The 26,378-nt window shown below is 49.3% G+C and overlaps 2 protein-coding genes across 3 annotated transcripts in view; one reads left to right on the plus strand and one right to left on the minus strand.

Annotated features, from left to right (window-relative positions):
- Nucleotides 1-310: 310 nt before the first annotated feature.
- LIAT1 (ligand of ATE1) lies at nt 311-3,813 on the minus strand. Of its 2 annotated transcripts, none has more exons than XM_081162053.1 (2): nt 3,524-3,813; nt 311-1,287 (listed from the first exon to the last, which is right to left on the minus strand). In XM_081162053.1, exons 1-2 carry the CDS (start codon nt 3,714-3,716, stop codon nt 797-799), a joined length of 684 nt encoding a protein of 227 aa, XP_081018179.1. In that variant the 5' UTR covers nt 3,717-3,813; the 3' UTR covers nt 311-796. The 2 variants fall into 2 exon arrangements, with proteins under 2 accessions (XP_081018179.1, XP_081018180.1); XM_081162054.1 differs by having other exon boundaries at nt 340-1,234; nt 3,524-3,797.
- A 14,010-nt stretch (nt 3,814-17,823) lies between these two features.
- The window catches only part of RPH3AL (rabphilin 3A like (without C2 domains)), a 126,208-nt gene continuing 117,653 nt past the window's right edge, over nt 17,824-26,378 (plus strand). The window contains exon 1 of the mRNA XM_081162468.1: nt 17,824-17,869. The gene's annotated coding sequence lies outside the window, so the exon portion shown is untranslated. The remainder of the gene's footprint in view (nt 17,870-26,378) is intronic.

Consider the following 26,378-nt stretch of genomic DNA (forward strand, 5'->3'; position numbering starts at 1 on the left):
CATCTCTGCATCTGAGGGTGACGTCCCCACTGAGGTAGGCCCCTAGGCCCGCAGCTGCGGCAGGCTGGAAACCCCGGAAAGGAGCACCCCGCAGGCCCAGCCCTCAGCTCCTGGGAGGCAGGCTGGCTTCTCCTGGGAGTGCTCCCCTGTGGGATTAAGCCCCAGCTGAAAAGCATGAACTGGGGACAAGCAGTATGGTAGGGCCTTTTAAAACTTTGCTTAAAATGCCATTTGGGGGCTTAGAAGAGTTTCATGATTATAAGAGAAGCAATATTCCTTTTGAGATGTCTCATAATAACCAACCAGGAATGAAGTTCTGGAACTCACTTATTTTGAAGACCACATAAGGGCAGGGAGTGTATTTAATTAAAAGAAAAAGTCTCCCAGATATTTGGAGCATTCTTGAGCCCGCAGAAGTCTGCCGCGCATGGAGCTTTACCCATGGACTTGGTTTAAGATTGAGAATGGATATAATCTACACACTTTCTCTTTTTTCGGGGGGGAGGGCAAGGTATAAACATCTAACTGTGATGAGAAATTAAATAACAAAGAGATGCCAGGTTATTTGAGAAAAGGGAAATTCTGAAAAGAACTGTGTTCATGAACTTGCTTCTGTTAAGGAACCATGGCTTTCCTGGGCAACTGGGGGCACCCTGGTGACAGGAGACGTTGACCTCATCGACACACCCGTCAGCTGCTGCCTTCGGCTGTAGGTCTGATCTCCCCTTCTTCTTTCCTAACACATACATTTGCTGTGAGGCTAAACGATAAGCTTGCTGGTATCGTGGGAGGATCTTCACTCGGGCAGAGTGGCAGCTAAGTCACAGAGCGGGACCTTTGGAGTAAGGTCCCCTTCAAAGTGGTGGTCAGGGCGGTCGGCCTTTGAAGAGGGCTGCCGGCTGTTGGTGCTGCCGTCGCTGTCTGAGAGATAGGCCGGGTCCTCAGGCGGCTCCTGGGCGTAGGGGTCAGAGTGGATGCTCTTGAGGGCCAGGATCCGGTAGCGCTTCCTCCGGTTCAGCTTATAAATGCGAATCCGCTCTTTCTCTGCCTCGGGGTCGGCGAGAATGCCATCCCAGCGCAGGCTCTCGTTGACCCGGTTCGAAAGGTTCTCTTCTATTTCAGCAAAGTCGGGGAGACTTCCAGAGCAGGAGAAAGAAGGGGTGAGCTTGGTTGGCTCTTTGTCCTGCCTGTGTTCTTGCCTCGGGCCATGATCTTTGCTGGGACTTAAGACCTCCTGAAAAGATGAAGACAGCTGCTGATGCTTCAGGCTTCGGCTCTGATGTTTATCTGCCGAGCAGATGAGCAGTGTTAGCATTTGTGGTGATGCCTGCCCTCATCCTGCTCAGGAAAGATGCCAAACTCACCAAAGATATAAGGGGGTGGGGAGTGGAGGGCCCTCCTTAGCTAGGGCTCAGGTGGCCAAGCCCACCAGCCTCGTACCCACTCCATATGCTGTTGGTCAAGTCATTTTGGGGAGGGGGGAACCATTTGTTGAGCATGTACTATGAGCCAGGCCCTCTGGATACAGGCTATCAGCCCTATTTTCAGGTGAGGAAACTGAGGCTCCAAAAGTCTTAGCAACTTGCCAAAGTCACATAGGGGGTGGCAGGGCCAGGATGTGAATGCAGGCCTGACTCCCAGTGCCCTGTTCTTTCCACTGTGCCACGCTGCCCCCCACTTCTCTCCGCATGCTCACCGAGACACTTGGCAGTTCTGGGAGTCTATGACTCTACCCTCTACCCCCAGTCTAGACTTCTTTATGATGGAGAAATGGAGGGCAACAGGAAAACTTCCTGCATCTGAGTGCGGAAAGAAATATTAGGCCAAGCCAGGAAATACTCGTGCTGTGTGGCTGGTACTGATTCTTTTGTCCATTAATAAGCATTCCTGAATCACATAACACACATAAAGCAGTGTAAGCTGTGGTTCTCCCATCAGCTTGTCTTTCTTTGGGGGGAGAGAAAAATACCCCTGCCCCCAAAAAAAGAAAAACAAAAAAAAATTCTTTTACTCCTCTTGTGACATTTCTGTGCCTTTGTACTCCCCGAAAACGATTTGGTGTCCCCTGCTGACAGCATGAGGTACATGCCGCTGTAATTTCTAGTCAGAAGCTAAACCAAAAAGACAATAAATTTCCTAATTTGCTTTCGCCTACACACACAGGGCTTTTTGACCTAAACTCCAGAGTTGATCACTTGCCTTTTTATTACAATTCCACCTGAAGAAGTAATTATAATCTTCCTTCCCCAAACTTCAAGGTTGACATGGGGAAGGCTGTCACTCCTTCTGCCTCCAGCTTGCCAGGGGTCCCAGCTCTGCACACAAAGGACCAGAGCCCAGGGACTTGAACCCAGGACTAGCCACACTGGAGGTCGGGGCTTCTGTGCCAGGGTCAGTGAGAGCCACCTCCCAGGCAGCCGAAGCCCTGGAGGGGGACTACACAGGTGACACTGGAGACAGCATTCTATGTCACTGTTATTCCATCTCCATAAAGTGGGTGCTCAGTGCCTTTGTCAAGAAATTAAGGAGTTCTGAGAGGAGTTCAATGAGACGTAGGGGCTCCGTGGGTCTGTGGCAGGTGTTGGTGTGTGTGTCTGACGTGTCCTTGAGAGAAGTGCATGCATAGAGTTGTATGTGTACAGGAACTGCTTGGGAGGCGTATGTGTGTGTGTGTGCCTGGCGGGGTATCTGTGCTTTAGTTCTATTTGGTGGTTATATTGACATAGGGGGTGTTGTTGAGGGCATTTGGGATTATAAAAGTGTGCAGCAGTGATTGATGTGACGGTGTGATGGTGTGTGTGCAGTTGAAGGCTGGCCTTGGTGGACCGGGTCCCGGGACGACAGTCCATGCAGGGAGGATACTACTTTATGCGCATTAAGTGGGTATCCACATAACACCCAGAGGCCAGGCACCCCTGAGGAATGAGGGGGCAAAGGCGTCTCTGGGCAGAAGGCAGAAGTCTGTGTTTCTGCCTGTGAGGAGTGTCTGCCTCTAGTGCCTCGGTGTCCTTGGCTTGGGGAGTCCCTGTGAAGACTCTAGGAGGGCTTGAGATTTCCATGGGGAAGGTAGGGAGGTTCAGGATTGCCATTCGGCTGAGGAGTTAGGAACTTGAGAGGGTGTCTGCAAAGTTGAGGTGCTGTGTGGGGCTGGGAGGCTCTGTGGGAATAATGCTGCGCATCTGGGGGCGGTGTCTCTGTTTGGGGTAGAGGGTCTCCATGGATGTTAAGAATTCTCGATGCAGGATTTGGGGTCTCTGTGCTCTTTGGGGCGGGGTCTGTGTGGACAGGGATGGTCTTTATGAGCAGGGGCGGGGTGTCCCTGCGCAGCCGTAGGCGGTGTTTGTGGGGAGCGGGGGCGGGGGGGGTACCTCCATTTGGGACTGGCGAGTTTCTGCTTCTGGTCTGAACTGGTCCCCGGGTAGATGGGGGGGGGGGTCCCTGAGGGACGCAGGTGGATAACCTCGGGGCAAAATCATCTCTCAGGTACAGGAGCTGAGGCTTCCGAGCTAGCTGCCCCCCTTACCGTCCCCCTTGCCCGACCCCTCGGTCTTTTTCTTCTTCTTCTTCCTCTTCGCCTTGCGTTTGGCGGGCTCCGAGGCGCCGCTGGATATGGGCGGCAGCCTGGACCCCTTTGGGTCGGCAGTGCCGCCCTCGGGCTCCTCCTCGTCCTCGTCTGCTCTGTACCTCGACGCCCCAGCCCCATAGAGGCCGTCCATCCGCCCCGCGGGGCCGCCCCCACGCGCGGCGCAGCCCAAGACCCCGCGGCCGCCGAGCCGGAGCCTCCGGGCGCCCAGAGCCCTGCCGGGACCACGCGTCTCCATGGCGACCGCCACGCAGCGCGCGTGCGCAGTCAGGGAGCTGACGCCCGGGCGCCGCCAGTGGACTAGGCGTGCGCATGCGTGCTTCGGGCCGAGACCCCGGCGCGGCCGCCGACGCGGACGGGAGCGTGAGGCGAGACATTGTAAGTGTCGGGGTGACGCGCGTCTCCTGCGCTCCTGTGTCCTTTAAAATGCTGTTTGTTCGCCTCTAAATTTTTATTTTCCCAGTACTAGTCTCGTACGTCGACTCTGGCCTTTCAAGCCCAACGTGTGCAAAGTAAATTGACTTCATTGTTCTCAGTGAACAAAGCCGCTGGGAGGCCAGCCCCCCGGCCCGCGCCCCCCGCCCCCCGGCCCGCGCCCCCCGCCCCCCGGCCCGCGCCCCCCGCCCCCCGACCCGCGCCCCCCGCCCCCCGACCCGCCCCGCGCGGCTCCCTGCGCCTCTGGCCCTTGAAGGTCTGGACTCCTCCCAAGCGGTCACCCCTCCTAAACGGTCTCTACTCCCACAAATTCTTTACGCAGCTGCTGGAATTAATTTTTAAAGACAAAAGATAATTTCATTCTTCTTGCTTAAAATCCTCCCATGGGTCCCCATCACAATTCATATTAAGGTTGAACTTTAGCCCTGGCTGGCGTGGCGCAGTGCTGAGCATCAGCCTGCAGACCGAAGGGTCGAAGGGTCGCTGGTTCGATTCCTGGTCAAGGGCATGTCCCTGGGTTGCAGGTTGTGCGGAAAGCAACCAGCTGTTGTGTCTCTCTCACCTCAGTGTTTTTTCTCTCTTTCTCTCACACTCATGGATGTTTCACTCCTTCCCCCTCCCTCCCTTCCACTATCTCTAAAAAAAAAAATCAATGGAAAAAAAAATATCCTCGGGTTAACAAGATTGAACTTTAGTGTGGCTTACAAAGCCTGGTTTTTCTTTCCAGGTTTATTCACCCCAGATTACATATTCCAAAAATGGCTGTAATAACATAGCTCATTCCGCATGCTCTTCTAGAATCCTGCTGTTTCCACATCAAGAGATAGTCTAACTCCACTCCCCTTCAAAAGGTGACACTGTGACTTCTTAGGCTAGGTCATAAAAGGTAATAAATACAGCATCTACTTTGTTAGCAGAAGACTCTCCTGGACACTTGAGCCTCCTGGTAAGAAGTCTGAGTACTCTGAGGACACTGTGCTGTAAGGAAGCCCAAAATAGTCCACCTGGAGAGACCCTAAGGCTATGTGAAGGGAGAGGCTCCCAGCTGCTCCAGCCCCCAGCAGGAGAGAACCCCCAGGCTGGCCCTACCCAAGCCCTTCCTGAATTCCTAATTCAAAGAAATTGTGAGGGATAATAAAATGGTTGTAACTGTTTAAGTTTCTAAATTTTAGTGCTAATTAGTTGTGCAACAATAGATAACTGGGACATCAATCTTTGATTTTTGCCATTCTAATGTGAAGTTGAATTTCCCTGTGGTTTTAAGTGCCATGTCCCTGATGACTAATATTGTTATTAGCACTTTTTAAAGCTATCTACTGGCCATTTGAATATCTTACTGTGTAAAGTGTCTGTTGAAGTCTTTTCCCATTTTGTAATTGGAATGTTTATATTTTTATTGTTGATTTGTAAGAGCTCTTTATATGCCTTGGATATAAAATCCTTTCTCAGATATATGGCTGCAAAGGTTTTTTCCAGGTCTGCAGCTTTTGGATTAATTTTCTTAATGCTGTCTTTTTATTTATTTATTTATTTATTTTTAATCCTTACCTGAGGATATTTTTCCATTGATTTTCAGAGAGAGGGGAGGGGAGATGGGGAAAGGGGGTGGGGAGGGGAGAGAAACATTGATGTGAGAGAGACACATCGATTGGTTGCCTCCTGCACATGCCCCAACCGGCCAGGGACCAACCCGCAACCCAGATACATGCCCTTGACCAGGAATCGAACACGAGACCCCTTTGGCCCGCGGGCCAACACTCTAACCACTGAGCCACGCTGGCCAGGGCAATGGTGTCTTTTGACAAGCAGAAATTTTAAATTCAGATGAAGACATTTTTACCAGTTTTTTCTTTTTATATCCTGCCCAAGGAAACCTGTCCCTACTCCTACATCACAAAGACAGTCTTCTGTTTTCTTCAAGAAACCTTATAGTTCTGGGGTTTTAGGTTAGGTCCATGATCCATCTCAAATTAATTTTGTGAATTAAGTCAGATAGGGGTCAAGATTCTTTTTTTTCCAAATGGATTTCTAGTTGTTCCAGCAATTTTCATTGAGAAAGCACCCTTTTCCCTATCAACTTACTTGTTACTTTTGTAGAAAATCAATTAACTGTATGTGTGTGAGTATATTTCTGGACTCCGTTCTGTTCCCTCGAGCTATCTGTTTCTCCTTACACCAATCCTAATAGAAGGGGCACATAACAGAAACAGAATTACCATTGTTTAATAGCTATTCACTACACTAACAATAGAAAAGAGATCTTTCTTACAGACCTTGGGGAACTGGAGGACATGTTGCAGGAATAGGGCTGTAAAGATAAGGTGGCCTCGAAGCCCAGATGGATCCATTACTCAGAAAAGAAGATACATTTTAAGTGCAAGTCAAGGACGGGACCTGTCTGAAGGGAAACAGCATTCTGGGGCTAATCTTTGCAAGGACAATGATAGAAAGCAGACAGTGGGAAATCACTAGGTTTTTTCCCCACCCCCTAACCCTATATAAGGGCTGGCTTGAAACGAGATGTCAGAGAGGTCTTTTCAGGGTACAAAAAGCACCACAAAGATTCAATCTCATCTCTACTTACTTGACTCTGGTAGTGACGGGTAGCAGGATCTTTGTTCCAAAACACAGATGTGAGAGAAACATTGATTGGTACTTTCCCCAATCGGGGATTGAACCCACAACCTGGGTATGTGCCCTAACCAGGAATCGAACCCAAAACTCTTCGGTGCATGAAGCGCAACACTCCAAACCAACTGAGCCACACTGGCCAGGGCTATAGTAAGCCTTGCTATAAGGTAGTGTAAGTTCTACAACTTTGTTCATTTTGAAGTTTGTTTTGATTATTTTACAGTCTTGGTTTTCTATGTACATTTTCAAAAAATCTTGTCTATTTCTTCAAAATAGCCTGCAGGGATTTTGGTGGGGGTTCCATCAAATCTTTAAAGTTTGTCACTCCTATACTCAATAATAGCAGTCATTAGTACTGATGCACACACAGGCATGTGAGGACACATTGCTCTGTAAAGGACCCCTCTGTTCTGTGTGTCCTCCGTCCTCCATCCACTAATTGTGGTGGGCAGTTAGACAGACATGAGCAGAGCAAGGACGATGGGCCAGGTATAGAAGGTCACCAAGGTGGAAAGCCCCAGATGCCTAGCAGCGGACAATTGTTGGGTGGCACCTCATCCCCAGGGTGACCTTTCCTCCCCTAGCATAGAGCTGGTCTTGTGGTTTAGACCCTCTGACCTTTCTTCACTAGAGATAACATCTAGCCCTGGGTCGTATTTCAGCTCCAGGCCCAGAAAAGCAGCAAAACCAGGCAAGCAACCTCAGGACCAGCAGCACTGAATAATGACCCTCTGTCCTGATGCTGACCCCCTTCCCCCTTCCCCTTTCCTCTTTCTCTTTTCCCCCTTCCCCAGGCATGTCACCTTTATTTTCCTCACTTCTAAGCTCCAAGGGCCCTTCTTTTGCCCCTATAACTTGTTTCCTAAGCCCATTTCTTCTACGAATTACTTCTTCCACCTCTGTGATTTTCTAAATAAATGCTCTCTTATAGTTTGAGTCTTGGCTCTGAATTCTTCCCTAGCTAGAACTCAAGTACTGAGGTTGCTGAACCCAGGTCTGGTCTGACCCTTCTGGTCCAACACCTGGTGCTGTTTTCACTGCCTCCAATATAATGCATCCAGCACAATCTATATACAACGAGTGCTTGGAATCTGTCCCTTGCTTGTCTGCTTTTGTCCCAGGAGCTAAGTGAAAAGTAAATTACACAAGTCTTCTGTGCAAATGACCCCCTGCTAGTGGACATGTCTAGGGTTTGCTTTGCAGATGCCCTGCCCTACTCACCCTGGTGCTTACAGACAGGTGCTAGCTGCCCCTGCCCCCCTTTTCCAAAAAAGCCTGGCCCGTCTTCCCTCTCAGGTCCTCTTCGCCTGGATACTCATCTGGCAGGAGGTAGCTTGACCATTTCTCTTCCTGATTTTAATGACGCTTGCAGCGAGGTTATGTTGGGCTAGCCAGGCAGCTTTGAAAGAGAAAATTCATATCCAGCAAAGGAATAAAATCTCTTGCAAGTAGAAGGAGATTGGGCAAGAATATCCCTGTTTGACAGATGAAGAAACAGACAGATGCAAGGTGACTTGCTCAACCTCTTAATGCTTATTAGCCACCAAGCTGGGCCTGGAATCCATATCCCCAGTTCTACAAATCTTGCCAGGGGAGCAGTCCACTTTACAATGATGTTCATTGGCCAACAGGAGAGATCATAGTACCTTCATTACTGTTGCAGCTTCCCTGTTTGAACTTTCTCCTTGTGGTCTAATTGGATGTTGTTATGAGCAGGTAAAAGCCGAGGTTCCCTTCTCTAGAAGGATCGAGTTTTCCCTTCCGACCAGTGCTGATTCGGGCGCAGCTTGGGTAGAGCTTGCAGCTTTGTCTCATCCTGGTGCCTGCGCATCCCGGGTCTGTGCTGGCTGGACTGCTGCTTCCAGCGCCCTCCTCTGTCCCCGCTTTCTCCATGCTGTCAGTTTCTTCCCCGAGGCAGACAGGCAGTGTCCACTCCTCCCTCCTCAGCAGCATCAGCCTTAGACTTGGGCAAGTGGGGACCCTGCTCTGGACCTTGTGCATCACAGAAACCTGCTCTGACTCTCCCCCCAGCCACACCCCTCTCCAAGGGACAGGAAGTCTGTGGAACCAAGGGGCCCTGCCCACACAGCACCTATCTCCCACCTCCCGGCTTCCAGCCCACTGTCTGAGTACCTGGCACCTTGGAATTTTTTGCTCAGATGTCCCCAGCCTGCTAGGTGGGCCTGTCTGGCCTCTTTCCTGAGACCATCCTCCTGAGCAGCCCTAGGCCAAGGGCAGCATAGATGGAAACTCAACAGGCTGGCCGAGGCGTCCAGGCCTGTGCATTGCAAGGTCTCAGTGCAGAACAGAGCTGGGAGGGAGAAGAAGACACAGGCCGTGGGCTGGGAACAGAACCCCAAAGAGCCCGGAATTCAAAATTCAGGTCTGGCCTTCCAGACTGTTATGAAGGCCTATCTGTCAAGGTAGGAAGAGAGTACATATTTTATCTAACAGTATGTCAATTTAATTTATAACTTTTACTACTTAGGCATATGGTACGTGGGCCTCCATTTCTACTCTTGCCCCAGGTTTTGCAACTGTTAAGAACAGGCCTGCTGTTCTTTTTTTTCTCCCTTTAAAACCCACTCCAACCAATTCCTGATTTTCACATCAGACCTCATGGTACTTTAGGGAAAAAAAGAAAAGAAAAACCCTACAACCGGTTCAATAAATTGCACTGTGTCCGTACAGCGGACTACCCAAGAGCTTCTAAACGGAATGAGGCAGCCTGGTTTAGGCTGCTCCTGGACCAAGGCCAAGAGGAGAGTGCAGAGCAGCGTGAATGGTTTGCTAACACCTCCCGCCCCCCCCCCCCCCCACTGCCCTCCTGCCCCACTGACCTCCTTCCTTGTTTCTCCAACATGCCAGCTGGAGTGCAGCTCAGGGCAGCTCAGCTCAGGTCATTGCACCTGCTGCTCCCTCCCCCACGAAGCACTCTTGTTCAAGATGTCCTGCCTTCATTCGGAAAGTATCAGCATATGCCGCCCCCAAATATGCCTCTTTGGCATATGGATTATCTTGTGCTGAAGGCCGTTAGGAATGAGCAGACACAGGAAAAACTCTAGAAACAGGGCACATATTTCTCCTCTTGGGAAAGAAATTTACATTTATAGAGGAAATTTCCATTTGTGGAGATGTCCCCTCTCTCATACCTGCAACAGAAGAGCTCTGAACTCAGAGAAAGTCCTGACTTCAGTCTGCATAACAAACTTTATTAGACAACCCTCGTTTACCATACTTCTCCTGGTCACCTTCCTGTCACTCGCCTCACTGCCCAGCTTTGTTTAGCCTGAGATGGTATATAAGCCTCATCATCTGGCCTCGTTTTTTGTTGTTGTTTTTTTAACTTAAACAAAATTGAATATATTGGTTAATAACATTATGTAATTTTCAGGTGTTCAAGACTATAATTCTAAGTCTGTGTGCTCTATTGTGTGCCCCCCACCTGAAGTCTCGGCTCCTTCTGTTACCGTATATTTGACCCCCTTTACCCGCTTCATCTCCCCCCCCTTTTCCCCTCTAGAAACCACCGTTCTATGGTCTGTGCGTTTGTTTTGTTTGTTACCTTCTGCTTCATATCCTGAATATAGGTGAAACCATACCATTCTTGTACTTTTCATCTGACTTATTTCACTTAGCATAAGACTCTCAAGATCCATCTATGTTGTTGCAAATGGCAGTATTTCATCTTGTTTGTGGATGAGTAATATTCATGTGTGTGTATCCAATTGACACTTAGGTTGTTTCCATCGGCCAAAAAATTGAGAAACATTTTTATGTGTGTGTGTGAACACTGGTGTGTATGTAATTAAACTTTTTTTCTCTTGTTAGTCTGTTTTCTATTAGTTTGATTCACAGGCTCCTAGCCACTGAACCCAGGAGGGTAGAAGGAAAAATATTTTTCCTCCCCTACAATTCAAATGTCATCTTACCCAAGAAGCCTTCCCTGACTACCCCTCCCATGCCCCTTACTGTCCTTTATTATCACCACTTGACTTACACGTCTATCTAGCTGTTGGTTTATGTTTTATCTGGAAACTTTGTTTTGTTTACTGCTGTTCCTTCAACACCTAAAGCAGTGCTTGGCATCCAGCAAGCACTCAATAAATACCTATTAAGTAACAAGTGTAAAAAAGCATATGCCATATACGCATATATATGCAGATGCCTGCATGGTGCTAAAAGGATGCCTGAGAAACAGGTAACATGGGTGTCTCTTTGGAAGGAGGGAAAGACACCTAGTTTTCATTCTGTCTTCTCTTCTGATGGCTGACTTTGTTACTACATGCATATAATACTGATTTGATTTTTTAAAAATGAATATTTAGAAGTTCTATAAATCATCATCTGAAATAAGAATAAAAAAATTTTTGTAATTTAGTCTTATGATGAAATATTATATGGGAATAATTAAAAAAAAACTATGGTCAAATGTGACCACATGGATGTCTCTCTCAAAGGCTGAGCAAAAAGGTAAGTAACAGGATTGTGGCTGCCAGGGGGTGGGAGGAGGGGCAGTGGGGAGGAGTTTCTTCATGGATAGGAGGTTTTCTTACAGAGGGATGAAAATATTTTGAAACTAAGACGAGATGGTGGTTGCACAACATTGTGAACACACTAAATGCCACTGAATCATACACTTTAAAATGGTTAATTGCATGTTATGAGAATTTCTTCTCAAAAAAAAGCACAGAGAATGTTCCCATTCACATAAAGTTTAAAGCACACACACACACAAAGCATTATATATATTTGAGGATGCATGGGCATGCAGTAAACCGAGAAATGCTAAATTCTGGAGGTTGGGAGGAGATCATGCCTGCAAAGCTTACACAAGGGACTCCCACTGTTTTGGACATTTCTTAGACTGAGCAGTGGGGCAGTGGGTGCATCATATGTTTTATATCAGTCTTTATACCTTTTGGTACGTCTAAAATATTTTCTCCTAGCAGTTCAAAGCCTCACATTAACTCCAGCTTGTACATTTCCTCAGGATCCTGCTGTAGACTGAATTGTGTCCCTCTCAAATCCACATGTTGAAGCCCTAACCCCCAGCACCTCCGTTGTGACTGTATTTAGAGATGGATCTGTAAAGAGGTAGTAAGTTAAAATGAGGATATTAGTGCGGGCCCTAATCCAATGTGACTGGTGTCCTTATAAGAAGAGACAGGGCCACAGACAAGCACAGAGAGACGACCACGTGAGGACACAGCGAGAAGGCGGCTGTCTACAAGCCAAGGAGATAAGCCTCAAAAGAAACCACCCCTGCTGGCACCTTGATCTGGGACTCTGGTCTTCAGAATTATGATAAATAAACTTCTGTTGTTCAAGCCATCAGCCTGTGGGACCTGTGGCAGTCTGAGCAAACTTAGGGGTTCTTTTTCCTCCCCCCCCCCCAGGTCCCCACAGGCCACAGTTTTACTTCTTCGGTTCCTATTCTCCACCTGATAGTGGGCTCCTCAGGTGATTTCCTAGTGTGTTTGGCCACCAGAGCAGACAAATACGGCGCAGAAAAGAGTGGGAGGGCCCAGTGGTGTGCCACTGGCTGAAGGACTCATCCCCTTATCCCCCATTTTCAGCATTGGATAAAAAATCTTTCAGACATGGGCCCGGATCATGTAGGAGCTGCGGCTCCAGAGGGAGAAACTCAGTGAAGATGCCAGGGGCTTGGAGAACTCCTTCGTCTGGCCGAAGGCCTACAGGTGAGGAAGCCCAGTGGGGACCCAGGTGGGAAGCCACCCAGCTGCCCACCCACCCCACTCTGGCAGGCTGTGTCGTCTCCTGGTTACTTGTGTGGGGGTTCACTTCTGAGGGTAAGTTCCAGCCAAAAAAACCTGGAGGCAGAGGGAAATTTCTTCCTTCCCCATACTTGTGTGGGCTCTGGAACCAGACTGCTTGGGTTTGACTCCTGGTCCTGCTACTTATTCGCTGTGTGACCTCGGGCAATTACTTAACCTTTCTGTGCCTCAGCTTTCTCATCTTTTAAACAGTCATGATAAGGAGCACCTACATCTTAGGGTTGCTGAGAAGATTAAGTGAGTTATTTGAAAAACATTTAGCATAGTTCCTAGCACACATATAGTGCTGTGTTTTGTTTTGTTTTGTTCTGCTTTGCTTTGAACTTCAGCCCAACAGAAAAAATGGCCTGGGAGCATATCAGTGATGAGCCTTGTCAATTCTTGGCTGAGTTCACACCCCAAGGTGGCCTCTGTGGTATGTGGAGTGTTTGAACTAAAGGTGACTCTAGCCCTGGGCTCTAGAAAAACTTCTTTCCCTCCCTTAACCACCTAGGAGAACTTGAATTAGAGACCTTGCCCATAGTAACAGATTATCAGAGAGAGCTTCTTTTGACTTCCCTCTGCTGCAGGGCAAAGTTGTACTTACTAAGCATCAGCTCTCCTCATCCTGCAATGACCCTTTGAAGCCTCCAGGACACCTTACCTTGTCCTAGCCCGCTCAGAAGGTCTTACAAACCCATGTTCCCTTTCTGTCTTTGAACAGAAAGGGAACTTGCATGTGGGGTCTCTGACTCTCTCATGTATGTGGGGTTCCCATACATGTGTGTGTCTTAAATTTGGTCATTTGCTCTTGTTAACCTGTCTCATGTCTATCTGATTGTTAGACCAGGCAGAAGAACCTGGAGGTAGAGGAAAGTTTCTTCCTTCCCCATACTTGCATGGGCTCTGGAACCAGACTGCTTGGGTTTGACTTCTAGCCCTGCTACTTATTTGCTGTGTGACCTTGGGCAATTACTTAATCTTTCTGTGCCTTAGCTTTCTCATCTTTTAAACAGTCATGATAATGGGCACCTGCATTGTAAGGTTGTTGAGAGGATTATATGAGTTATTATTTGAAAAACATTTAGCATAGTTCCTGGTGCATATATAGGGTTGTGTTTTGTTTTGTTCTGCTTTGCCTTGAACTTCAGACCAACAAGCAAAATAGCCTGGGAGCAATATCTGTGATGAGACATTCTCAACTCCTGGCTGACCTCGAAGGATGACATCTGTTCCTTGAAAACACGGGTTTCAGAACATAACATACAATTTGCAAAAGCCAATGAGAGTGACACCTTGTGAGGGCCCCGCTCTAGCTCCCAGCACAGGAAGTTTCCTCCGGACTCTGCCCTGACAACACAGTGACCCAGTGACTATTTCAGCCAGGTCCAGGTTAGGTGCCTAGGTATTCCTGGATTATATCCCTTCCTGTAACTCTGGGAGCATTGAAATGACACCTGTCATTCAGTGGGTAGCCCTGAACAAACAGTCCCCACCAGGCCCTTGGCCTTCTTCAGGACCCCCACAGCCTGGGTAAGTAAGCTTGGCTGTTCCAACCCCTGGTTCCCTTACCTGTGAAATGGCGACCATAATGGTACCTATGAGATAATGCACAGAGAGGGACACACAGGGCCCGTGTGCCCCGAGTGTAATGATCTCTTATTCATGTTGGGCCACCTTTGTGGGTCTCTTCACACTGCATGTCCCAGGAAGCTGGGACCTACCCGTTTAAGATTCTGTTGGCATAGCTCCTTTCCCACACCATCTGTAATTAAGTGCTCTACCGATGGGGAAGCTGGGGCCTCTCTTTGGGCTTTAGTTTCCTTTAGAATGCTAATTGATTGTGTCTACACCTCCAGGCTATTCCCAGAACTCCAAGATCTAAGTTTCTTCCCGGATTAGTTCTTGCTGATTTATGCTGCGGTCTCCCTGCCTCTGCGAGAGAAACTCCTCCGGCCAGGCCTCGTCGGGTGACAGCTGAGCAGCTGGCCTCCTGCGTGCCTCTGGGCGCTGCTGTTTAACTTCGACTCCCAGAGGCCTGTTGGTTCTGAGGTGGCAACGCCAAGGTTCCCTCTCACCAGGAACATTTCTGGAAAGTGTTAAAGAAAAACAAAGAAGGTCACTAGTTAATGGTGGGAAAGCCAGATTTTATTCAGTACTACTGCAGTGGGAAGACTTTTTTTTTTTTTTTTTTAATGATTTGAGAGAGAGAGAAGAGGGGTGGGGATACCGATTTGCTGTTCCATTTATTTACCATTCTTCGGTTGCTTCTTACATGTGCCCTGACCGAGGAGCGCACCCACAACCTTGGTGTATTGGGACGACGCTCTAACCAACTGAGCTACCCAGCCGGGGCCAAGAGGCTTCTTTAGTATAGAACTGAGCTTGATTCTGATCGATGTAGAGGTGACTTGGCCTTTTAAAGAGAGAAAGAAGGAGCAGGGAAGGGAAGAAAGTGGGGGCTCCAGCATTGTCAAGAAAGTGAAAAATTACAAAAAGTGTGTAAGTGGTCAATGTCAAGGTGATTAAGCCATCTATGTCTGGTGACTGGCACTTACCCAGGTAGGCTCCTACCCTCCTGCAGTGATTGGGACACAGGGGCACTGTCCTTCCTGACAATTACACTTTAAAGGATTGGTTCCCAGGTCCTTCAGAAACCTCCTGGGTTCTGGAAGATACATGGAGGCAGGATAGTTAGATGTTAGGAGAATTTTTTTGACAATTGGGAAAAGGGAAGCTGAGGCAAGTGGTTAGACAAATAGGGTCAAACACGTTAAGCAATTTATAATCAGCTAGTAAATTGTAAGATCTTACCTTCCCTCACCAAGGACACTTGAGAGCATATAGTTTACACTTCTTCCTAACCAGAGAGTAAATAGCTTAAATCACCATGGTCAGGGAGATAGACAACAAAGAGTCAGTTAGTGCCATTAGTGCCAGCCCACCCCAAGGACAGATGAAGTCGGGTATAAATAACAAAAAACCCAATTAGAGTCAAACAAATCCAAGATAGAGGTAAAACTGACCAGAAAATGACCCTGGTCCCTCTATGCGCTCATTTTGGCACATCCACATATGAAAAACACACACCTAGAAAGCTGATGAATATTCTGCTGAAACCCTCCCCTGAGATCTCCCCTAGGGTTACCATCTGCTAAAGAGAAATAAAGCCCTCAAGACAAAGAACACCAGCACCAGACTCTCTCCCGAGCGGGCGTGAACTTATTTTCTCCTAAACTTTCACTGTCCCCAGCTTTAATAAAACACTTAAAATTACCTAGACTCCTGTTGTGAAATCTTTCCTTCACGGAGTAAAAAACCGACACCCTACTGCTGGCCCGAGGCAGACTTGGGCCCAGTTCCTGTCCAGTGACATGTACATCTCAAAGGACAGAGAAGGGAATTACAACATTAAGTTTTTAAAAAATATATATGTTTTTATTGATTTTTAGAGAGAGAGGAAGGAAGAGGGATAGAGAGAGAAACATCCATGAGAAACATCATCAATCAGCTGCCTCCTGCATGCCTCCTACTGGGGATCAAGCCCACAACCTGGGAATCAGACCAGTGACCTCTTGGTTCCTGGGTTGATGCTCAACCACTGTCCGACCCACCCCGGCGGAGTAACAACGCTCAGTTTTTAAAAATAAATGCTTTAAGAAAATGGAAGTCAGGGGCCTATCAGCAGATCTTGGCTGGAACAAATGATAAATTCTTTTGGAAGCTTTGAGTTTTTTTCAGATAGGAACTCAAGGTGGGGCTGGGTCATCACAGGGACACAGCAGCCTTAGGCTGCTAGAAACAGTATTTGTTTTTTCAAGCCTCTCTGTGTTGAGGGGTGGACAAAATCATTTGTGTTTAGAGTTGCAGTTACTATAGGCCAAGGTTAAAGCCTAGTCAAGAAGAGGGCTCAGAGAAACCTGACTACAATTTGGCCCAGGAGAGAGTCTTTGTCAAAAGGAAGGTAGAAGTCAATGAGGCTGTTCCTGCTGAGGTTGTTAGAGGCTCAAAAATAAACAGTATGTTTGTTCCAGTGTTCTACACATGGCCAAAACCAAAACTAAACTAAACTAAACTAAAGGCATCATGGGATTGAGTTGGCATCTGTAGAAAGAGGACAGACATAGATTGTCTCCTCAGTGGCATCCTGACTGTGGACTTTCAGACCTTCTGGAAAGGTTGACCTCAGTGCGAGTCAGAATCCTTGGGAGAACATGTTGAATGTGACGCCAGCCCCCACCTCCAGATTCAATACTGGGCCTGTGACTCTGCATATTTAACAAGCCCTCGGGTGCTTCTGACACAAGAGGCCCCAAGGCCACCTTTGAGAAGTTGGTTTAAAGTATAAGATCAGGGCCCTGGCCGGATAGCTTAGCTGGTCAGAGCATCTTCTTAATAACCCAAGGTTGTGGGTTCGGTCCCCAGTCAGGGAGCATACAAGAAGCAACCAAAGGCCCTAGCCGGTTTGGCTCAGTGGTTAGAGTGTCAGCCTGCAGACTGAAGGGTCCTGGGTTCGATTCCAGCCAAGGGCATGTACCTCTGTTGCAGGCTCTATCCCTGCCCTGGTCAGGGTGAATGCTGGAAGCAGCCAATTGGTGTCTCTCTCCTCATTGATGTTTCTATCTCTCTCTCGCCCTCTCCTCTCTCTGAAATCAATAAAGATATATTTTAAAAAATAAAAATAAATAAAAATAAAAAGAAGCAACCAATGAATGGATAAATAAGTGGAACAGCAACACGATGTTTCTCTCGCCCCCTTCCTCTCTAAAATCAATAAATTAAAGTATATTTTTAAAGTATAAACATCTCTTAGACACACACAACCAAAGTGAAGGTCTGGGTGCTGTAGAGGCAGATCACTGGGAGGCCTCCCTGGCGAGCCGGGCGCTGAGACCACCAGCTCACTGCCCACCTCCTTTCCAGGGCCTGGGGTCCAGGGCCTGTCTATGAGGCCATGGTCCCAAGCCCCAGGGTACAAGCAGACAAGAACACTTAATGGCACAGGGAGGTCTAACTGTAGATTATTAATGATAAAATGCAACGGGTCCAGAGGCAAAGGGCTACCTAACCCCCAGATCGTGGTTTCTAATACCAGTCCCCAGTCAAAGGACGCAAGGCTCCTCAGAGAAATGGCTCATTCTAGAGCTAGGCAGGAAACACACAGAATGAGCCTTGAGGATCTTGTAATGCCAGAAAGTAAGGAATTGAAGCTGCTTAGGGAAAACATAGTGATTTTGTTATCCGGTAATAAGAAGGGGCGCCGAGGACAGCCCTTCAGAGGGGCCCCGCCTACCAGGTGGCCCGAGGCCTGGGTTCCCCAGCCCGGCCCGGTGGCAACAGGTTCCAGGTGGGAGAGGGGCGGGGCGGGGCGGGCGCCGGGTCCCTGCGGCCGCCGCCAGAGGGCAGCCGGGGAGCGCACCAGGCGGCTGGGCCCAGCCCGCAGGTAAGTCTGGCTAAAGTGGGGCCGCCCCCCCCCCTTTCGAGGCCCGGTCTCCGAGGGCGGGGGAGTGCGTTTGGCTCCATGGCGGGGGCCGGGGGGGCGCGCAGGGCGGCCCTGGCGCGGCGGAGGGAAACTGGGAGCTCTTTGCACCCGAGAAGGGGGGGAGCCCCGGGGCCAGCGGGGCGCGGGGAGCGCCTGGGCCGGGCCCCGGGGACGATTGGCTCTTTCCGTCTGGGCTGCAGCCCAGCAGGGGCCCGTCTGGGGAGCCCACGGTGCGCCCCGAGGTGGGGACCGCGGGAGTGGCCGAGTGGGGGAGGGGAGTGGGCGGCGAGAGGGCTGGCGAGGGCGGCGTCGGACACCAGGAGGCGCTGGGCTGAGCGCGCCGCGAGCAGTCAACAAGTGCGATGTTTACCCGGCGCCCGCTGGGGCGCGCACGTGCCGGAGAGCCCCGGGTGTCGCGCGGCGTCCCTGCCCGCGCCCTGCCCTCGGCCTGGCCTTGGGTGCGGGTGCCGCGCTCGAGATGACTCGCGTGGGGCGCCGTGGCGGGCCGGGCCCCGGGCATGTGAACTTCCGCCGTGGTTGGGTGCCCAGGAGCGCGTGGGCGCGCGGTGGAGGGCGTGCTCACTGGCCACACCGGCTTCCTCCGTTCTCCCTGCCCCCCTCTTCCAGCCTGAGAATCAGGCCCCGGCTTGCCTTGCAGCCCTCCCGCAACCCCCTCCCGGCAGTCGGGCCCCCCTGTGCTTCCCGGGAGAAGGCTTGGAGGTGGTGTTGGAACCTGTCCTGTGCGCGTCGGCCTGGAGGCGCCGGGCTCACAACGCTGCCCATGGCACCAAGGGCTCTTAGGGTGGAAGCCTCCTTTCTTGGGCTGCGGGGGGGCCCGCTGGGAAGTCTGGGAATTTTGACCCCCGCTGCCTGGCTGCTCAGAGGCCTTTCCCACCTGGGTGCTCTGTTAGCCCCCCTCCCAGAGGTTGCGGGGAGGAGAGATGTGATGTGGCAGGAGGAAGCCCATCCTCAGGGAGGTCCAAGGCCAGGGCCATTCATGGGAATGGTCAGGTTATCTGTGAGGCCGCGCAGGAACCTTTGTTCCTCCCAGCAGTCAGAGGGCTGGAGGAGTCAGGGGGTGTCCCTGGCCACCCTGGTAAGAGCATTGGCAAAGCCAGGGCTTAAGTCCAGTCTCTGCCCCTCCCCACCCCACACCTTGAGAGAGTATGGCCTTAACCAGGTCTTCATGTCCTCCTCTGATATACTCTGGCCTCCCATCTTTTGGGGGGGGAGGGTAGACATGCGTGGGAGCCATAGCTTCCTTTCCTCTTTTCTCTCCCTGTCACATTTTCCCAGCCAGTGCTTTGCACCTGCTGCCTGCCTCTCGGCTCCAGCCACCCCTCTCAATCCTCTGCAGCCCTGCTGCCGGCCCCTCCACTTTGCTGAAACTGATTCCCTGAAAGTCTTGTTTCCAAACACTGCTTTTGTCCACCTTGTCCATCTGCCCGGGAAGGGGGCCCCCGTGTGCATGCACCCTCTTTGCAGCCTTCTTTGCTGTGATTTCTGGGGCACCCCTCCCTCCTGGCTTTGTTCTTATTTCTCCATTTTCCTCCTCTTTTTCTGACCCCTCTTCCTTCTTTTCTGGGGCATTTTGTGAGGCCCCATGTTTAGCTTCTCAGGCAGCTCCCCCTCTGGGGTCCAGCTAAAGTCCTGGCTCTTTGGGTGCCCGGTGACACTCCAAACTCAGCATGTCTGAGACTGGCCGTCTCCTCCTGGGCAGCTGCCCTCACTTACTCAGTAGCAGGTTTCCTCCTCTTCTGTCACACTGACTTTTCCCTGAGTGTCTCCACCTCTCCTACCCTTGAACATCTCAGGCCAGAGTTCAGGGACCCCTTAGCTGGTCTCTCTCATGCCAGAATCCCCTGCAGTGCCCGTGATCCATTTGGCACGTCGCCTCTAGTCTCCCGGTCCCGGACTACTGTGCTTACCCTGTCGCTGAACTCTCTCCCCTAAGAAATCTTCAGAAGCTGGGGGTTTCCTCCCACACAAAGCCGGCTCATTTACCCGCCTCCTGTGGCTCCTCCGTCATGAACCAATTTCCTGTCCTCCACCTACTTCCCTCACTCCCATGGCCAGGCCTCTTGCCCTTTCCCTTTAGTACCCAGCTCAGATGCCGTTTTCCCTGGGAAAGCTTTGTCTCTCCCAGCTGCGCTGGGGCCCCCTTCTTGGCCTTCCCACTCCACCTTGCACTGTTACAGCTGCCTGTCTGCTGATCGCAGGTCCCTTTGTGTCACTGAAACCTCTTGCCTTCCTCCTGGTTCCCCAGGATGGGTACCCTGTAGGCACTCAGCATAAGAATTCCCTCCCAAACCTCCAAGGACACCTTTCTTCATCCAGAGTCTGGTTGAAATCCACCTCCCCGCTCCACTGTTCCAGTCTCCCAGATTCCCATGGGTCTGCACTCCTGCTGGGCTTATTGATGGATTCATTAGTTTGTGCCGCCCAGGTTCATACCTTGTTCTCTGCTGTTAGCTCCCGATCAGATCATGGGTGTGAGTTACTTTTCTAGCTCTTAATCTTAGCAGCTGTTTACTGAGTGGTCATTACCTGCAGGGCGTGTGCTGATTTTCCAGGCGTTCCCTCTGGTGTGCTATCCTCCCAACGCCCAGAAGGGTAGGAGCTATGATGATTGTCTTCATTCTGCCTGTGCGGACACAGACCCAGAGAGGTGCACACACCTGCCTAAACCACACAGCTTCTGGACAGGCAGAGCAGAGGTTGGAACTCAAGTCTGACTCCCAAGGCTGTTTTCAGCACTAGGATTTGCTGTTCTCCAGGGAAGTGTATGCTTCAGTCCAGGGAGTGTGTTACAGGCCCTCTTGGCACCTGGCCTAGGTGTGTGGGACATCCTGGTAGCTTGGTCAGCAGGTTGCTTGGGACTCCACTGGACTCCAGGAAAGGACTTTGTCACTGAACAGATGGTTAATGCTGAGACCAGTGACTCAGGGATGCTGTGACATCCACAGATGGTTAATGGGGGGGACCAGTGACATCTGCCCTAGGGGCCTTCGAAACAGGCCAAGCCTGGTGCATGGGTGTGTGTGTGTGTCTGATTAAGTAAGAGTTGTGGAACAGAGAATCCCTAGGGGAACCTCAGGTCATTTCTATCTCTTAAGGAACTGTTAAATGCTGCTTTTGGTAAACAAAATCAATCCTCCCACCCCAATTTACTGTTCAACTAAGTTTCTTTAGGAGCTGTCCTTCCCTTCCCTCCACAGGTCACTGTCGTATGAAAATGAGTTCCTGCTGTGAAATACAGTTGCTATGGCAACCAGTAGTGCGAGGCCCTAGTCTCTTGCTCTTAGGTCCCTGCTCTGCATGCTTCGAGGGGCTTTTTCCATCTTTAAAAAAAATGAGATAATCCACTTCACTCTCCTCTGCACGGATATTTTAAATGTTTGTTTTTTCAGGCATCAATTTCTGGGCACTGTTGGTGCCCCAGGAGCTTGTCACTGGGCTGCTGGCACACCATTAAGAATGACCCCAGAATGGTGCCCCTGGGTTAGGTCACATTTTGAGCGAAACCCAGTGTCCTGTGGGTAAAAAGCAGCCGTGGCTGCCAGGCATCCTTGCTGACTGCAGGGCAGAGGGAGAGAGCATGGGCTGGTGTGGCAGGGAGGGCTTTGGTGTAGCTCTGCTCTAATGGAGGAGGTAAAATTGTTTGTCTTCAATTTCTGTCTCCTCCTGTGTAAGGGCCTTGCTCAGCTGTTTTTGCAGGGGTCACCCAAAGGAGGGTGCTTTAGGTGCTGAGAAAGACAGGGTGCTTTTGGCAGTAATCATACCTGCTGACATTGAAGAGTGCTTACTATGTGCAGGCCCTGTTTCCATATTTAATCCTAAACCAAATGAACTTAGAAGTACTATTTTTATTCCCATATTACAGGTAAGGAAACATGCACAGAGAGGTTAAGTGCTTGCCCAAGGACACAAAGCAACTAGGTCATAGAATAGGACTTTAGTCCTTTAGGAAGTTTGACTCCTATGGCCAGTAATGCTCGTTACATTATTGGAGGGATTTTGTTTCATGAAAGAAAGGGTAAATTGAAGAGGTGGGGCAGATTGACTTTCTCAAGATTTGAGGCTTAAAGCAATAGTTTTCAACTTTTGCCCTGGCTGGGTAGCTCAGTTGGTTAAAGCATTGTCCCAATATGGCCAGGTTCTGGGTTCAGTCTGGTCAGGGCACATACAAGAATTAACCAATGAATGCATAAATACGTGGAACAACAAATTGATATTTCTTTCTCTCTCTCCCCCTTCCTCTCTAAAATCAATAAATTAAAAAAATTAGTTTTCAACTCTTTCTATCTTACGATGGGCAAAAGGCTGCAGTGAAAAGGCATATACCAGAATGCTCATAGCAGCACTGTTTGTAATAGACAAAAACTGGAAATCACCCAACATCCATTGGCAGTAGAATGAACAAATAAATTGGGGTGAGTACACAATGGAACACTAACACAGTGCGAATGAACAATCTACAGCCACATGGAGCAACACGGATGAATCACACAAACAGTGTTGAGCACAGGAGCCAGATGAAAAAGATTCCATTTCTATAGAAAATGCACAAGAGGCAAAATGAACGTAAGGTGTCGGAAGTCAGAGCAGTGGGTTCCCAGAGGCACCAGGAAAGCGTTGGGAGGCTGGCAGTGTTTGGTTTCTTTATCTGGACGTTGGTCATGTAGGTGTGTTTATATTATCAAAATTCATTAGTTTTGGTCTGTGTGTATGTGTCATACTTCAGTAAAATTAACTGCAACAGGGAAAAAGCAGCAGTGACCCTAAACCCAGGACATGAACATAGACACTCCATTCCTGTATAAGGGGCCATTTTCTTTTCTTTTTCTGGGAATATCTCCTAAGAATCCTGAAACACCAACCAAAAAGAATATATGCAGCCCTATGTTCATAGCAGCTTTATTTACAATAACTAAGATCTGGAAATAGTCCAAGTGCCCATCAGTAGATGAGTGGGTAAAAAAGCTGTGGTACATTCACACAGTGGAATACTATGTGGCTGTTAAAAAGGAGCTCTTACCCTTTTCGACAGCATAGATGGACCTAGAGAGTATTATGCTAAGCAAACTAAGCCAATTAGAGAAAGAAAAAATCACACGACCTCACTTATATGTGGAATGTAATGAACAAAATAAACTGACCAACAAAATAGGTCCAGAGGCACGGATGCACGGAACAGACTGAGAGATGGCAGAAAGGAGGGGGGTGAGGGGATGGGAAGAGATTAACCAAAGAACATACATGCATATATGCAGAACCCATGGGCACAGACAATAGTGTGGGGAAGGCCTGGAGGGGTCGGGGGTTGGGTGGAGGGGGGCAAAAAGTGGGAAAATGGGGGACATCTGTAATACTATCAACAATTTTAAAAAAATTTTAAAAAGAGAATAGTTTATAGACCTCTAGAGAGAGAGGAAGGGAGAAGAGAGAAACATCGATGTGAGAATGTAACATTGGTTGACTGCCTCCTGCATGCCCTTCACTGGGAATCGAGCCCGCAACCCCGGCACGTGCCCTGACCGGGAATTGAACCAGCAACCTTTTGGTGCATGGGACAGCACCCGCCCAACTGAGCCACACTGCCCAGGGCGAGGGGTCACATGTTGACTTCACTGTGCCCGGAATCTCAGATTCTTGAGAGGTGGGAGGTGACGTGAAGACGGGCACCTCGTTCTGGGGAGGACAGCTCTGGGGGTGCGGGAGCAGGGCCGGAGTCAGTTCTGGTTTCCTCCTGTCCCCCTGCACTCCGCTGGGTTTGAGTTTCTTCCAGCCCGGGAGGTCGCCCTTTTCTCACTGCTGTGAGGCCCGCAGGTGAGGGGGGTGATGCGTGTAGCCTTCTGCTTGTGGTGGGGTGTCAGGCTGGCTTGGAGAAACTGCAGAACGTGGATGGAAAACAGATCGCACAGATCCTCAGCCCTCCGGCAGCAGCGAGCTGCCTGCGGAACGTCGCGTTGCAAGGCCCCGCCGCCTGTGAAGCAAGCAGCGGCCCTCCTTCCCCAGGCAGCTGCACGCTGCTAAAAATACCCGCGCGCCTTACGTAAGATCCCAGCCGCGCCCTTGGCACCTCAGTTGAAAGCACGTAGGAAACCACGGACAGTTCGGCAGTTGGGCGTCGCAGTGATCACTGTGGGATCGACACGAAGTCGGCGGTGGGTTTACTGGTGAGGGTGAAGAGTTGTCAGTATCCAGCCCCGCCCGACTCCCCCAGCTGTACTCACACCTAAGTTACCTGTTGGTGCGTTTTCATCCTTGAGTCTGGCCCGTTCAAGCAGTTAAGTTCATGACCGGGTTTGTAAGGTTGCCTCCTGTTCAGCCCTCAGCCGGGGTGGGCGGCCATCTGGCCTGTGCTCGGATGCTGCCAGGGACCCGGGCGGCCCATCTCGCTGGCTGATGATCTGAATAGTAAGGAAGAGGGATGGTAGAAAACCAAAGCTCAGAAGATGCCAGGTCAGCCCAAATGCTGGGCTGAAACTGACCGGAGGAAATTTCGCAGGGATCGGATTTATAAAGCCGTGGGATCTGAGGCTTGGAAAGGAACATCGTCCTGGACATCAAGTTGGCAGGACTCATTAAAGTAAAAAAATGCATCTGCCCTACGACGTAGGGATTCTACTTCTCAGGTAGACTCTGCCCCCAAAGGAACCCTGGCATGTGTGCACAGGTGGAAAGTTCTGGGACAGTCTTTGTGGCAGTTTGCAATGGCCAAAAAAAAAATACACAGTTGAGTTGGTGGTGGAATAGCTGCATAAACTCGAATTTTCGTCCCTGGGAATACTATGCAGCTTTGACAAAGAATTAGTTAGACCTTTATGTAATAATGTAGATGAACCTCTCAGACTGTAAGGTGGAGAAAGCAAGTTTCAAAGTGATCAATACATGATGATGCTCTTTTTAGAAAGGGCCTACTTTATACTTCGTATGAATATAGGTGTATATAACACACACCTACATGTAAAAGCACATGGAAAGGTCTAGAAAAATGCATTCTGAACTTATAATAGCTATTATCTCTAGGGGGGGGCAGGGACTAGGAGTGTGTGGTGGGGGGGAAGGGGGTAATCAGAGACATTTGGCCTTCGAGGTCTGTGATATTTTATTTTCTTATATAATTTTATGGATATATAATTTATATACCTCAAGTAATTGAATCATTTTAAGTATACAATCTGTTTTAAGTTCTTAAAGGGAAGAGTACTTACATAATTAACAACGTCTAGTTTAGCCTCCTTCCTGATACAAGATACCTCCTCTCTGCACCTCTGAGTCATGGATGGACTGTGACAGGGGACTATGTATAGTGTTTTGCACTTAGGGACAGCTCACATAGGCAGAAATTCTTCCCTCTTTTGAGCTGATATGTGCCTCTTTACTGTCTAACCCCTGAGTCTTTCCTCTCCCTTTGGAGCCATCTCAAATAAGTCTTCCCTTTTCCACGGGGCAGGATTTTCACGGGTGCAAGATCCCCATCATGCCTGCCTCCTCTGGAGAGAAGTACTCGCCTCTTTCGGGGGTTCCTTCCCAGGGTGATATGGATCATGCACTCCAGACTCTGGGCTGGACACCTGGCTTGTCAACCATCCTTAAAGTGCTGCCGAATTGGACTCTCTGTCCCCAATGTTGCTTGACTATGTTATGACACTTCTTAAAAATAATGGTCATTTTTATAAATTATAAAAGTAATTCATGTTCATTTGGAAAATTGAGAAAATACACAAAAACAAAGAAGCAAATTAAAATCTGTGATTCCCAACCTATAAAGATAACCACTGTTTAATGTTTAACAATTGAGATCATTCTATATAAATTATTATTTAACCTGCACTTTATTTAACATGGTTGATTAGAGCCCTGGCCTGGTAGCTCAGTTGGTCAGAGCAGTGTCCCAGTACTCCAAGGTTGTGGGTTTGATCCCTGGTCAGGGCACATGCAAGAATCAACCAATGAGTGCATAAATAAGTGGAACAACAAATCGATGTTTCTCTCTCTCTCTCTCTCTTTCTTTCTCTGCATTCCTCTCTCTCTAAAATCAATAATTTTTTTTTTTATGTATCGGTTGACTTATATAAACATTTTTCCTCAGTTCAGTATTTTTCTATGATGATGATTTTTTAAATCCTCACCTGAGGCTATGTTTTTATTGATTTTTTTTTTTTAGAGAGAGAAGAAGGGAAAGGGAGAGGGAGAAAGAGAAACATCAGTGATGAGAGAGTCATTGATCGGCTGCCTCCTGCACGCCCCCTGCTGGGGATCGAGCCCGAAACCCGGGCATGTGCCCTGACCGGGACTCGAACCTCGATCTCCTGGATCCTAGGTCGATGCTCATCCGCTGAGCCACGCCTGCCAGGCCATATCTGTACAGTTTAAAGAAGAAGAATAAAGCAGTCATGTGCTCAGCTGACTTGAGAAATAGAGCACCAGCAGCCCTTTAGAAATCGCTTTTACTCCTCTCCTT

This window comes from Miniopterus schreibersii (genome assembly GCF_964146895.1).
Source record: "Miniopterus schreibersii genome assembly, chromosome: 16".
Classification (NCBI taxonomy): domain Eukaryota; kingdom Metazoa; phylum Chordata; class Mammalia; order Chiroptera; family Miniopteridae; genus Miniopterus; species Miniopterus schreibersii.